We start from the raw sequence: 13,366 nt of genomic DNA, 5'->3' as shown, positions 1-13,366 counted from the left end.
GCGAAGTGTAGACAAAGAAAGACAAAATATGAAACTGAAAACTAAATTGAAATAAAAAATACTGAGCTTACTTGAAATCTACTAAGGCTTTCTAAACACCATCATGATTTCCCAAGGAGAAAAAGATTTAGATTCTAGGGATTAAATTGGTCTTATGAGCCAAACTATAACCAGGAAAATGTACATTTAATGGGCAATCCTGCCCAGAAAATGCCACCTCTGAAACAGAACACACCTCAGGAGCAGAAATTTGCTTTCCCATGGATGCTTCCTTCCCAGATTTTCTGTAAGGGTTTTCAGTAACATCTGGAGGCTGTTTTACCAGCTCTGCTGTCTCCATTAGTTTCATGGGAACAATACTGAATGCATAAAGATACTGTGGAGAATAAAAACCCCAAACATAATATTAGGAGAAATCCTGTTTATCCAAATGTAATCAACATATTCACAGAAGCCTCAGAAACTGAGTTAAAGAATAGCAACTCGCCTGTTTGTGACTCAGAGAACACACAGTAAACCAAATATCAATTTAGTGATCTCTGCAGAGGCTAACCAAGGGCTGATAAAGTCACAAGCAATGAATCAAAACACTAGCCCTTACAAAAATCAGCTTTTACACAAAACAACTGTCATTACAAGCCCCAGGGGAGACTTGTTCCATAACCCTTGAAGACAAAATGCTTCTATCTCCAGTCCTTTATCTTTGTGTATTTTGTCAACAGAACTGTGGCACTGCCATTCTTTTTCTGTAATGAAAACTAAATTGGACACCTTAATGTTTCCCTCTGATATTATGCAATTTCTTCTGCATATGCTGATGAGTTTTCTTAGGGACTAGTAGCAAAGAAGTAAATATTCATATAGATTATATAGATTCTCACACTAATGGAACAGATAATGAAAACTTTAGAAGAGATATAAATAGATATTTAATCTCAGTGCTGATCAGAGAAATGCAAAATTAATAGTGATACACAATCTTTCATCTATATTATTGGCAAAAAACTTTAATAAAAATTTGACACTACCCCATGAGAATACCGACAGAAATTAAAAAAACAAACAAACATACATACACTGTTGGCAGGGATGTAATACAGAACAAAACTCTGAGATCAATTTAATAATGCTTGCCAAAATTTAAAATGTCCATATTTTTTTACTGTAGTATGAATTGCATAGGGCTGAAGCTAACATGCCCCTGAGAGTAAAGCAATAATAAAATATTTCTATAGTGAAAATATTGTGAGTGCTAAAGGGTCTTGAAAGGGCAGTAAAAAACTCGCAAATCTAAACTTGCTAAGAACACATTGGGCTTCAAAACTTAAGATATAATGGAAAAAACAAAGTATGTATTTGTTATCTTTTCTCTGCACATTGTTTATGACATGTTACAGAATAATCTTCACATAATTTATCTGTCTATTCTTCCCTGGCTTGATTGTTCTGTCTGTGGCTGTCTCAATCTGAAGCATCCTGCTTTTGGCCCTGGAGAATCAGAAATGCTCACAGGGATATGAGAAAAATAACATACTTTTCTGGTATATTCTCTTTCATTCATCTGTACGGTTTTCCTGTACAAAGATAGATTCCAGGTATCACTAAGATTTCTCAAAGCCAAGGAGGGGTTACATGAATCCTATAAAGGCTATTATTTCCACTATACGAAGGTGCTAAAAGAAGCAAAGCAAAAGTACCATCTGAGGGCAAACTCATGAATACCTACAAAGACAGCCACACAGGTATGGGAAGAAAGGAACATCACTCATTTGAAATTTTGCCTTGGTTCCACTGGGCCTATTTTTTTCAAACCCCTCTTTAAAATCTCCTACAAAGGAATCAAGGAAACCTGACCTTTCATTACCATATCTTCACAAAGGATTCACTGAAGAATTAGGACCTTGGAGAAAATATCTGAATGCTAAATTGGCAAAAGAAACATTTATCAGGCAGACAGTGAATATTAACCTACCACCAAACACTCAAATCTTTACCTTTTTCTTTTCTGGATTTCCAACATTCGCCAGAGCTATGAACCTGGTGGCATGCTGTGCATTTTCCTGTAGAACGATGTGGTTTCTATAAAATATTTGACAACAGGTCACCAAAAAACTTTAATCTTTATTTACAATTATGAAATATGTGGACTCCATGGGACCATGAGAGAGCTAAGCCCATCACCACCAGTAATATAATCTCAGATGTCACCTATAAATCCAGTAGGATAATCATCCCTACTTCACAGGGATATTGTTAGGAAAAAATGAGATCATATATCTGAAAAGCACAAAAACCCCAACATTTGGTGTTAAAAGAGTTGCAAAATTGGCAAAATGATCATTATTGCTGAACGTAGTCGGGGGTGGGTACAGGAGGGTTCATTATACTATTCTCTTTTTTTGTGTGTAATAAAATCTGTAATAGGGGCTACAATAGGGTGGCTCAGCAAGTATCCAACTCTTAATTTCAGTGATGGGCATGGAGCCTGCTTAAGATTCTCTCTCTCTTTTCCTCTGCCCCCTGCTCCTTGAATGTTCTCTCTTCTAAAAAGAAAAAAAAAAAGCTATAATAATGCAAACCAAATAGAAATAAATCTTAAGAGGAAAAAAATATGCCTCAAATAGTAATTTATAGCATGAATTCATTTTTCTAGAAAAAATAAAAAATATGATAAAACACTTTTTGAGCTTTTCTATGTTTTACAAGTATTCTACATTGAGCAACTTATTTATAATTAAAAGAAAAAAAGTTATGGAATTATATATATTATTTTTATTTTTAGTGAGCTGACTGTTAATACAGATACCAACCCTTGGAGCTCTTTCCTTAAGATACAAAAATTTCCTGAATCTGTCACAAAATATAATTTTATTTTTAAAATCTAGCATAATACCATTTTATATAAACAAATACACAAATACTTGTTTTATATTCACATTACTGAAAGGAAATAAGCCAAAATTCAGTTTATCTGTTATAACCTGTTTCTTAAAAGAGAGGAAGTACATTTATAGTTGGTAAATGGGACATGTTGGTAAATGGTAAATGTCAGTACAAGGTAAAAGTCATGTTCTTTCATATGCAACTTTTAAAATGATTGAAACAAGTTTACTCATTATTAAATAGAAGATTTAACAGTACATGAATACATTAAGGAAAAACAGCCGAATACCCGACAGAAATGTCTTTCTTTAGTTTAAGTAGTGACTAGAGCGGTGGCCTCAAGAACTGCTAATATTTCCCACTGTTAGGCTACCCAGGTGTGGTAGGCAAAATAGCTCCCCAAAAATGTCCACGTCCTGATCCCCATAACCTGTGAATGTTAGCTTACACAGCAAAGGGGAATAAGGTGACAAATGGAATTAATCAGTTGCTAATCAACTGACTTTAAGATAGGGAGATGATCTTGGATTACCTGGGTAGATTCGACATAATCACAAGGGTCCTTAAAAGTGGAAAAGGGGGAAACACAAGCCTACCTCAAGAAGAAAAATCACAAATAAACAACCCACCCTTATACCTGAAGGAGCTAGAAAAAGTAGAACAAACAAAACCCCAAACCAGTAACTGGAAGGAAATAATAAAGATTAGAGCAGAAATAAACAAAATAGACACTAAAAAAAAAAAAGGGAACAAGAACAGATCAATGACAAGTGGGGATACACACCACTATACTAACGAGGAGAACCTAAGGACAAATCAATGAAACCAGAAACTGATTCTTTGAAAAGATCAAAAAAACTGATAAACCTTTAGCCAGATTCATCCGAAAAAAAAAGACTCAAACAAGCAAAATCGGAAATGAAAGAAGAGAAATAATCAACATTACAGAAATACAAAGGATTATAAGAGAGTATAATGAAAAACTATCTGCCAGGGCACTTGGATGGTTCAGTCGGTTAAGCATCCAAATCTTCATTTCAGTTTAGGTCATAATCTCAGGGTCATGAAATCAAGCCCCCCATCAGGCTTCCTGATCTGCTGGAGTCTGCTTGAGATTTTCTCTCTCCTTTATCTCTGCCCCTCGCCCTGCCTCACACCTGCACCTGCTCATTCGCTCACTCTCTTTCTCAAATAAATAGATAAATAAATAAATAAAATCTTCTAAAATAAAAGAGAAACTATCTACCAAAAAATTAGACAATGTAGGAGAAATCGATAAATTCCTAGAAACACAAAGCCTCCTGAAACTGAATCAAGAAGAAATACAAAATTTGAATAGACTGATTACCAGCAATGAAAGTAAATTAGTGATCTAAAAACTCCCAACAAAAAGTCTAGGACCAAGGCTTCACAGGTAAATTCTACAAGAATTAATACCTATTCTTCTCAAACTATTCCAAAAAACAGAAGATGAAAGAAAGCTTCAATTCATTGTATGAGACCAGCATTACTCTGATACCATAACCAGGTAAAGACACTACAAAAAAGAAAACTACAGGCCAATAACTCTGATGAACATAGATGCAAAATTTCTCAACAGAATATTACCAAATCAAACCAACAATACAATAAAAAAAAAAAAAACCACTCATCAGGATCAAGAAGAATTTATTCCTGTGATGCAGGGGGTGGTTCAATATTCATAAATCAATCAATGTGACACATCACATCAACAAGAGAAAAGACAAAGCCACTGGATCATTTCAATGGATACAGAAAAAGCATTCAACAAAGTTTAACACCCATTTATGATAAATACCCTCAATAAAGTAGGTTTAAAGGGAACATACTTCAACATAATAAAGGTCATATATAAAAAACCCATGGCAAACATCATATTCAATGGGGAAAAACTGAGAGCTTTTCCCCTAAGGTCAGGAACAAGACAAGGATGTCCAATTTCACCACTTTTATTCAACATAGCACTGGAAGTCCTAGCCACAGTAATCAGACCACAAAAAGAAATAAAAGGCATACAAATTGGTAAGGAGAAAGTAAAACTTTCACTATTTGCAGATGACATGACACCATACAGAGAAAACTCTAAAGACCCCACAAAAAAACTACCAGAACTAATAAATGAATTCAGGAAAGTTGCAAGAGCTCTGTTGCATTTCTATACACTAGTAATAAAGTACAAGTTAAGAAATAAAAATTAAGAAAACAATCCCATTTACAATTGCACCAAGGATAATAAAATACCTAGGAATAAACATAACCAAGGAGGTGAAAGACCTGTACCCTAAAAACTATAAAACACTGCTTAAAGAAACTGAAGACGATGCAAACAAATGGAAACATATGCCATGCTCATGGATTGGGAGGACAAATATTATTAAAATGTCCATACTACAGATTTAATGTAATCTACAGATTTAATGCAATCCCTATCAAATACCAATAGCATTTTTCACAGAACTACAACAAACAATCCTAAAATTGGTATGAAACCACAAAAGACCTCAAATAGCCAAAGGAATCTTAAAAAAGAAAAAACTAGAGGTACCACAATCCCAGATTTCAAGATACACTACAAAGCTATATTAATCAAAACAATATGCTACTGGCACAAAAGTAGAGACACAGATCAATGGACCAGAAGAGAGAGCCTAGAAATAAATGCACGATTGTATGTTCAATCAATCTTTGACAATGGAGGCAAGAATATGCAATGGGAAAAAGACTGTTTAACAAAGGGTATTGGGAAAACTGGACAGTTACATGCAAAAGAATGAAACTGGACCACTTTCCTATACCATACACAAAAATAAACTCAAAATGGATTAAAGACATAAATGTGAGACCTGAAATCATAAAAATCCTAGAAGAGAACACAGGCAGTACTTTCTCTGACACTGGCTGTAGCAGTGTCATACTCATTTTTCTAGATATGTCTCCTAAGGCAAAGGAAACAAAAAGCAAAAATAAACTATTGGGAATACATCAAAATAAAAAGTTCCTGCACAGCAAAGGAAACAGTCAACAAAAAGACAACCTACCAAGTAGGAGAAGATATTTGTAAATGACGTATATCCAAAATATATAAAGAACTTATACAACTCAACACCAAAAACATAATCCAATTTTAAAAAGGGCAGAATATATGAACAGACATTTCTCCAAAGACATACAGATGACCAAAAGACACATGAAAAGACGCTCAACATCACTCATTATCATTCATGCCCTACCTCACACTTGTCAGAAGGGCTAAAATCAAAAACACAAGAAACAAGAAGTGTTGGTAAGGATGCAGAGAGAAAAGAAGCCTTGTGCAATATTGGTGGGAATGGAAGCTGGAACAAATAGTGTGGAAAACTAGTATGAAGGTTCCTCAAAAAACTTAAAATAGAATTACCATATGTTCCAGTAATTTCACTAATAGGTATTTACCCAAAGAATACGAAAATATTAATTTGAAAAGATATATGCACTTCTATGTTTACTGCAGCATTATTTACAATAGCCAAAATATGAAAGCAATCCAAGAATCCACTGATAAATGAATGCACAAAGAAGGTGTGATACATGTATACAAAGGAATATCACCTAACCATTAAAAAGAATGAAGTCTTGCCATTTGCAACAATGTGGATGGAGCTAAAGGATATAATGCTAAATGGAATAAGTCAGTCAGAGAAAACAAATACCAAATGATTTCACCCATATGTTGGAATTTAGGGAACAAAACAAACACAAAAAAAAGAGAGAGACTCAAAACTATAAAGAACAAACTGGTGATTGCCAGAGGGGAGGTGGGTGGGGGATGGGTAAAAGCAGTGATGGGGCTTAAGCTTATACTTACTGCAATGAGCACTGAGTGATGTATAGAACTGCTGAATCACTATATGATACACCTAAAACTAATATAACACTGTATGTTAATTTTACTGGAATTAAAAAAAAAAGTGGAAGGGGGAAGTTCAAGTGCCAGAGGGAGAAGTGAGTACAGAAGAAAGTAAAAGTGGCAAGATTCAACCAGAATTACTGGCTTTGAGATGGGGCAAGAGGGCCATGAACCATGGAACATTAGCTGACCTCTAGAAACTTTCTTTTTTTTTTTTTTAAAGATTTTATTTATTTATTCATGAGAGAGAGAGAGAGAGAGAAAGGCAGAGACACAGGCAGAGGGAGAAGCAGGCTCCATGCAGGGAGCCCGATGTGGGACTCGATCTTGGGTCTCCAGGATACACCCTAGGCTGAAGGTGGCACTAAACCACTGAGCCACCTGGGCTGCCCTCTAGAAACTTTCAAAGGCAAGAAAACAGATTCTCCCCCAGAGCCTCCAGAAATGAGAGCTCTAATTCAAATATTAAACAATTCACCCATCTAAAGTAAAATACTTGATAGTTTTTAGCATATTCACATTATTAGCAGTCACTCCACATTTCCCCTCCAACTAGGCTTGGCAACCACGACTCTACTTTCTATCTCTATGAATTTGCCTATTCTTGACTTTTTTAATGTTCTTGATATTTTATATAAATCCAACCATACAATATATGGTCTCTTGTGCTTAGCTTCTTTGATTTGGCATAATGTTTTTTTTTTTTCTTTTTTTTAATGATAGTCACACAGAGAGAGAGAGAGAGGCAGAGACATAGGCAGAGGGAGAAGCAGGCTCCATGCACCGGGAGCCTGATGTGGGATTCGATCCCGGGTCTCCAGGATCGGGCCCTGGGCCAAAGGCAGGTGCCAAACTGCTGCGCCACCCAGGGATCCCCTGGCATAATGTTTTCAATATTCACCCTTGTAGCATTTATCAGTTCTCCTTTCCTTTTTCTTGAATAACATTCCAAAGTACAGATATATCCCTTTTTCTTTACCCATTCATCAGATGACAGACATTTGGGTTGTTTCCCACTTTTTGTCTACTGTAAATAATGCTGTTATGATCATTTGTGTACAAGTTTTTGCATGGGTCAATGTTTTTACTTCACTTGGAACAGAGTGGAATTGCTGGGTCAGACAATAACTCTATATTTAATCTTTTGAGAAACTGCCAACAGTTTTGTAAAGCATCTGCACCATTTTACACTGCTGCCAACAATGTATGAGGGTTCTGATTCCTCCACATCCTCACCAACACTTAAATTATACTTTCTGATTGTAGCCATCTTAGTGGGTATCAAGTTGTGTCTCATTGTGGGCTGGACTTGGATTACCCTAATCGCTAATGACATGAGCATCTTTTCATGTGCCTACTGGCCATCTTTTCATGTGTTCTTCAGGGAAATGTGTATTCTGATCCTTAAAAGCTAAAATAGTTTTTATAGATTATTTTAGAAATTATCCATGCTCTTTACCTGTGAAGATAATTCAGAGTTAACTTAATTTTATCACTTATGAAACACTGGTTTTATTGTCTCTGCAAGACGTGCTTTAATAACTCCATCTCCAAACTCAAAAATAAGAAAAAAGTAAAAAAAAAAAAAAAAAAAAAAAAAAAAAAGATATAAGTTCTTAATTATCAAGTTGAAATACTTCTGAATTGATTAGGCTGAGACAAGAGTTTTCATGACTATACCAGGAGTACTGGTTTGACCTGTTTGAAACAGGCAACAGGACATACTATGTTACAGGAAGCTGTGAGGATGAAACAGTATAGTTCCTTCAGATCTGCACATCTTTCAGGGACTGTATACAGTCCAATCCCCTAAATTTCAAATTAGGAAACAAACTGAGAAGAGTTAAATAACTTGAGAGCCACTCACTTCCGTGCCTGAGTAAACGAAAGGAATGAAGATGTTACATGGCTAAGATGAAGAGAAGTTCACAAAGAAGATCCAAGGCAAGGGACACCTGGGTGGCTCAGCGGTTGAGCATCTGCCTTCGGCTCAGGGCATGATCCTGGAGTCCCTGGATTGAGTCCCACATCAGGCTCCCTGTATGGAACCTGCTTCTCCCTCTGCCTATGTCTCTGCCTGCCTGTGTCTCTCTTTCTCTCATGAATAAATAAATAGAATCTTTAAAAAAAAAGAAGATCCAAGGCAAATTCTCCAAAAAGCCAAAATAATGCAATGCTACTCACCGATAGGGCAGCCTCTCATAATAGGTCTTTTCCAAAGCAGCAAAATGGTATCTTGGTTTCAAGTCTGTGGCCAGACTGGAGACCAAAGCAGAGCCACATTTTTTGGTATCCACTTCTCCCTAGTAAATAGAAATTCAGTCATCATAACGAACCTAAAAGTTTTTTTCTACTTTTTTCCATACCTGTGGCAATCAGAAATCTCAAACACGGAAGAGGAACTAGGCTATTATAAATGCAGAGATGGGAACCACTGCTGGACAGCCAGGGGTTAAAAGGTAAGGTAAGCCCTCCACACTAATATCCAAAATAGGATTTACTATGATCTTTTTTGGAAAGTGATATGTCTCTCTGAAGCCCACAGACTATGCTTCTATAATTTGCTTTGTTGTGTACCTATAGTTCTGACAATACAGACAGTCCTAGTCAATGCAAAAAATAAAAATTAAGAGCTAGCTTTCAGGGCCCCTAGGATCCAGAGATTATTTGGAATGGGACATTCACAGACTTCATGACATAAGCCTGCAATCCTTCATTTTGCCTCAGCCAAGAAAGGTGTAGTTTGTAGAAGGACGCAACCATGCCCTTGTTAAAGTTTGTAACATAAAATTTGTGAAAAATACTAGGTTTATTCCTCATCCACCCCTAGCTTTTATTAACAACAAATTATGTGATCTCTCATCCATATTATTTTAAGAACTTAAGAGAAGGTATTAGCTGGAGATAAAGAAGTTAGCAAAATTAGTTTTATACCAAGTAAAGCAAGAATTTCTTATGTCCTATGCTTGCTTCCTTTAGGTTTCTGCCGAAGTGCAGGGAATTGGCCTCAAGGTCAGATCTTTATATCACTATCACTTATCCCATAATAATTCCATTAAAAAAATGTATTTTGAAAGCCAAAATGCTACAATGTGGAATGGAAGGTAAGAGAAATATAACTGTAGAGCTGTCACTAGCTGTAAATCTTTTCACTAAAAATTAGTGAACCCTCAAAACATATTATGAGGAAGCCTGAAAGAAGACATTGAAGCAGGGAAAATAATTTAAAGAATCATTCATTTATAATTAAGATTTCAGCAAGCCCATCTGTGAATTGTGCTTTCATAAGATCAACCAGTTTTAAAGTTTTTGCTTTGGTCAGTTGATATAGTTTTAAGTATCCTGAAGTAATTTACACAAAATTTCTACTGAAAGGTACTAAGAGCTGAAATACTCAATATAAAGAGCAAAAAGGGGCACCTGGGTGGCTCTATCAGGTAAGCATTTGCCTTTGGCTCAGGTCATGATTCCAGCATCTGGGATCGAGCCCTCAGTTGCGTTGGGCTCCCTGCTCAGCAGGAAATCTGTTCCTCCCCCTGCCCCTTCCCCTGCTTGTGCTCTCTCTCTCACTCTGTGCTGTCTCTCTCAAATAAGTAAATAAAATCTTAAATTAAAAAAAAAAAAAAGAAAAAAAAAGTCCCAAATTAAGTTAGTGCAATTTGCTTATAGAAATTCCAACTGAACAAGCACTACTCACAGAGGAATTCCCAAAGTTCCCCACATACTTGGGCCATGGGGATGTGAGCAAGATATCAACTCCCTTAAACTGGGATGTTGAACACAGCATTGTCCTCAGGGAAGATACATCCTTGGGACTAAAACTGTAACCGGGGACCGGCTCATTTAAGGACTCTGTCCCACTGAGGTACACAATCTGCAGCCCCGAGCTTCCAGTGAAGATACCTTTACGACCTGGGTTCAAAAAAAAAAAATGGACAAGTTTTAGTCAAAATTGCAGAACAGAGTATTATAGTGATAAATCTCTCTCCCCATGCCATGAGCCCCCACCTCCCTGCCATTCAGCATGTCTAAATGAGCACAGACTCTTCTAGAGCCTCTCTTCTGCCTGCAGGGACTCAGTGGTGGATAGCTACAACTGTGTTCCCATTCAGGGAGAGTAGCCCTTATGTGGAGGATGCTGGACCCCACAGGCTGGTCTGTTTACCCCAGGTACCTTACAAATGAAAAAAGTTGGGAAACACTGATTAAGAAAAAGCCTTCCTGCCTTCTTGAGAAGGCTCTACACGGGTTAAAAGAAACCCAGACACCTGGACTCAGGGAGAGGCGGTGAGGAAAAACAAGCAGCAGTTCTGAGAAAAGTACAGTCTAGAATGCATATGCTCTTTAAGCAGGCAGCAGCGTATGACAGACGGCAAACATGTGGAAAGAGCAACTGGGCAAAACTAGAGACTCTACCCTCTTTTAAATATATTCCTGGCTTGAGCCATTAAACCTACTTCTTCCTGTTGCCTTTAAGACCTAGCTCCATCAACTTTTACCTTCCTTTCACCTACAGAGACTCTTCTCAGTGAGCTCTTTCCACTCAGAGAAGAACAGAGTACTAAACATACTAATGGACATACTAAGCAATAAAGAACCATGCCAATTAACACACAGATCAACTGATAAAGGGAACACACACACTAATTGAAAGAGAAACCGCCTTTTCTTCTATTTCCAATTTCTCAAAAATGCAGTCCATGCATTCTAAGGGCTTCACTTCTTATCTCCTGAACCCACTGCACTCTGGTTTCCCTCTCCTACCATTCTCATAAAGGTCGTGAATCGCCCTGTAACTGACAATAGTCTCTCCTGGTTTCTGAAACCACTCTCTCTTCATTTAGAGTCTGAATTTGATAAGATCTTTACCTCCCCCCAACACTGCTCTAATCACTCTTTGCCTACGCCTGGATGAAGATATACACCCCCCACCACAGAGCTGTGCTTTCCTTCTCATTATATTTCCTCTGAAAACATATGATCCTTCTCACTTTGTTTTTCATCTTTTTGGGACCAACTCCCCAAAGCTTATTCCTCCACATTGACCTTGCTTATATACTCTAGAAAGATCGCTTCCAACTATATGTTGGATGATCTCCCAACACTTCAAGCTCACTATCACATGTTCACTATCAAGTTCATTGTTTGCTCCTCCTACTGGATCTCAAAAAATCTCTTTCACAGAAATAACCCAAATACCTCCTTGTTCTTTCCACTACTGGCACTAAAGTCATATGGTAAAATGGCTGCCATAAATATCTACAGTGTCAATCTTAATCCAATCTAATAACTACTGCAAGAGCTGGCATAAGTCAGGCCTATGTTAACATCTACAACAAAAGGATTTCAATATGTGTATCTCACAGCAATGGTTAAAAACAACAAACAAAAATCTGTCCCTCAATTTTTTGCCTGAAGGAGCCCCATATGATTGAAGCGAGAGAAGATTGCTTACACAAGGGCCACAGCCAGATGTAGAGAATAAAGGCCAGTAAAGAAATTGTAGAAGCTTTCCAGAGAAGTCAGAGACCAAGAAAGAGGAAATGTGAAGAACAGTGGAGTCATTGTAGAAAAAAATGAGTCGAATAATCCAAGAAGCCATAGCCAGATGGCAGATAAGGCAAAAACAAAAACAAAATCTGACAGTGCTTTTTTAAATGCCAGATACTAAAAAGAACCACTAAAAGAGATTTGGGTGTAAAAAGGGAACAACTTTAACCTGAAATTAAAAAGTGGACCAGAACCTAAGAAGGACAAAGGGAGTGAAAAATGTGAGAATCAGGACTAACCACTTGAATTTCCAAAAGCTCAGTGAGACATAGAGCTATAGAGCGAGTTAGGAATCTAAAAAGATGTATATATCTAGCAATGTTACATGGTGAGACCACAAACATGGAATTTTTTTCAACATAATTTATACCTTAAGTACTCCGTATACTACAAATAGTTTATTCCGTGGTTGGCTGCAGGAGTATATATTGGGTTGTGGGAGTACAAGGAGATTGGGAAAAGGAGGGAGAGAATACAGAGGAAAAAATGCTAGAGTCTCAAGGGTAGAGACACAGACTTTGGGAAAGAACCCCATTTTCTGGGCAGTAATGGCAGAAGAATCCAGCCACAAATTTCCCAGGAGACTAATTCCTGAAGACATTTTATTATGTTGGTTACAAACACAAAAAAATATCAACTTACCCAGATAAGTAATGTTTTCAGCTAACTCACATCCATCAGCATCTTGGAAATATTTTACTGTTTCCTGGTTATTAGCACCCAGCACATATGTCTGAATGGGAGCTAGTGAGAGAAACAGACATGAGACCATACAGTTACCAGATCTGCTTTGGAATTTGAGAAATATTTCCCCATAGGAAAAATAATCATCGTAAAAGCAATGAGCCTGCAATCCTATTTGTGGAACATGCTGAGCACTTGGGATATCCTATCCAACCTGTGGCCTAATAGTTATCGTTGGTTGATGAAGTGACATCTTAAAGAAGATGGTTACTGTATAATAAGAGAAACATAGACCCTAAAGAGCTTCATAAAAAAGCCACTCAGACTGGAAAAAGGAAAGGA

General features: G+C 37.0%; 1 protein-coding gene across 3 annotated transcripts in view; it reads right to left on the bottom strand.

Annotated features, from left to right (window-relative positions):
* CWF19L1 (CWF19 like cell cycle control factor 1) overlaps positions 1-13,366 on the bottom strand; it is a 30,248-nt gene that overhangs the window by 12,073 nt on the left and 4,809 nt on the right. For all 3 annotated transcript variants that reach the window (XM_041745960.1, XM_041745961.1, XM_041745962.1), the window contains exons 4-8: positions 12,983-13,084; positions 10,488-10,702; positions 8,975-9,093; positions 1,995-2,079; positions 236-376 (exon numbers count right to left, since the gene is read on the bottom strand). In XM_041745960.1, the coding sequence (XP_041601894.1) occupies positions 236-376; positions 1,995-2,079; positions 8,975-9,093; positions 10,488-10,702; positions 12,983-13,084 (662 nt within the window). The remainder of the gene's footprint in view (positions 1-235; positions 377-1,994; positions 2,080-8,974; positions 9,094-10,487; positions 10,703-12,982; positions 13,085-13,366) is intronic.

Source organism: Vulpes lagopus, chromosome 2, assembly GCF_018345385.1.
Source record: "Vulpes lagopus strain Blue_001 chromosome 2, ASM1834538v1, whole genome shotgun sequence".
Taxonomy (NCBI): domain Eukaryota; kingdom Metazoa; phylum Chordata; class Mammalia; order Carnivora; family Canidae; genus Vulpes; species Vulpes lagopus.
Note: the sequence above shows the minus strand (reverse complement) of the source record. Positions and strands in the feature narration are given on the sequence as shown.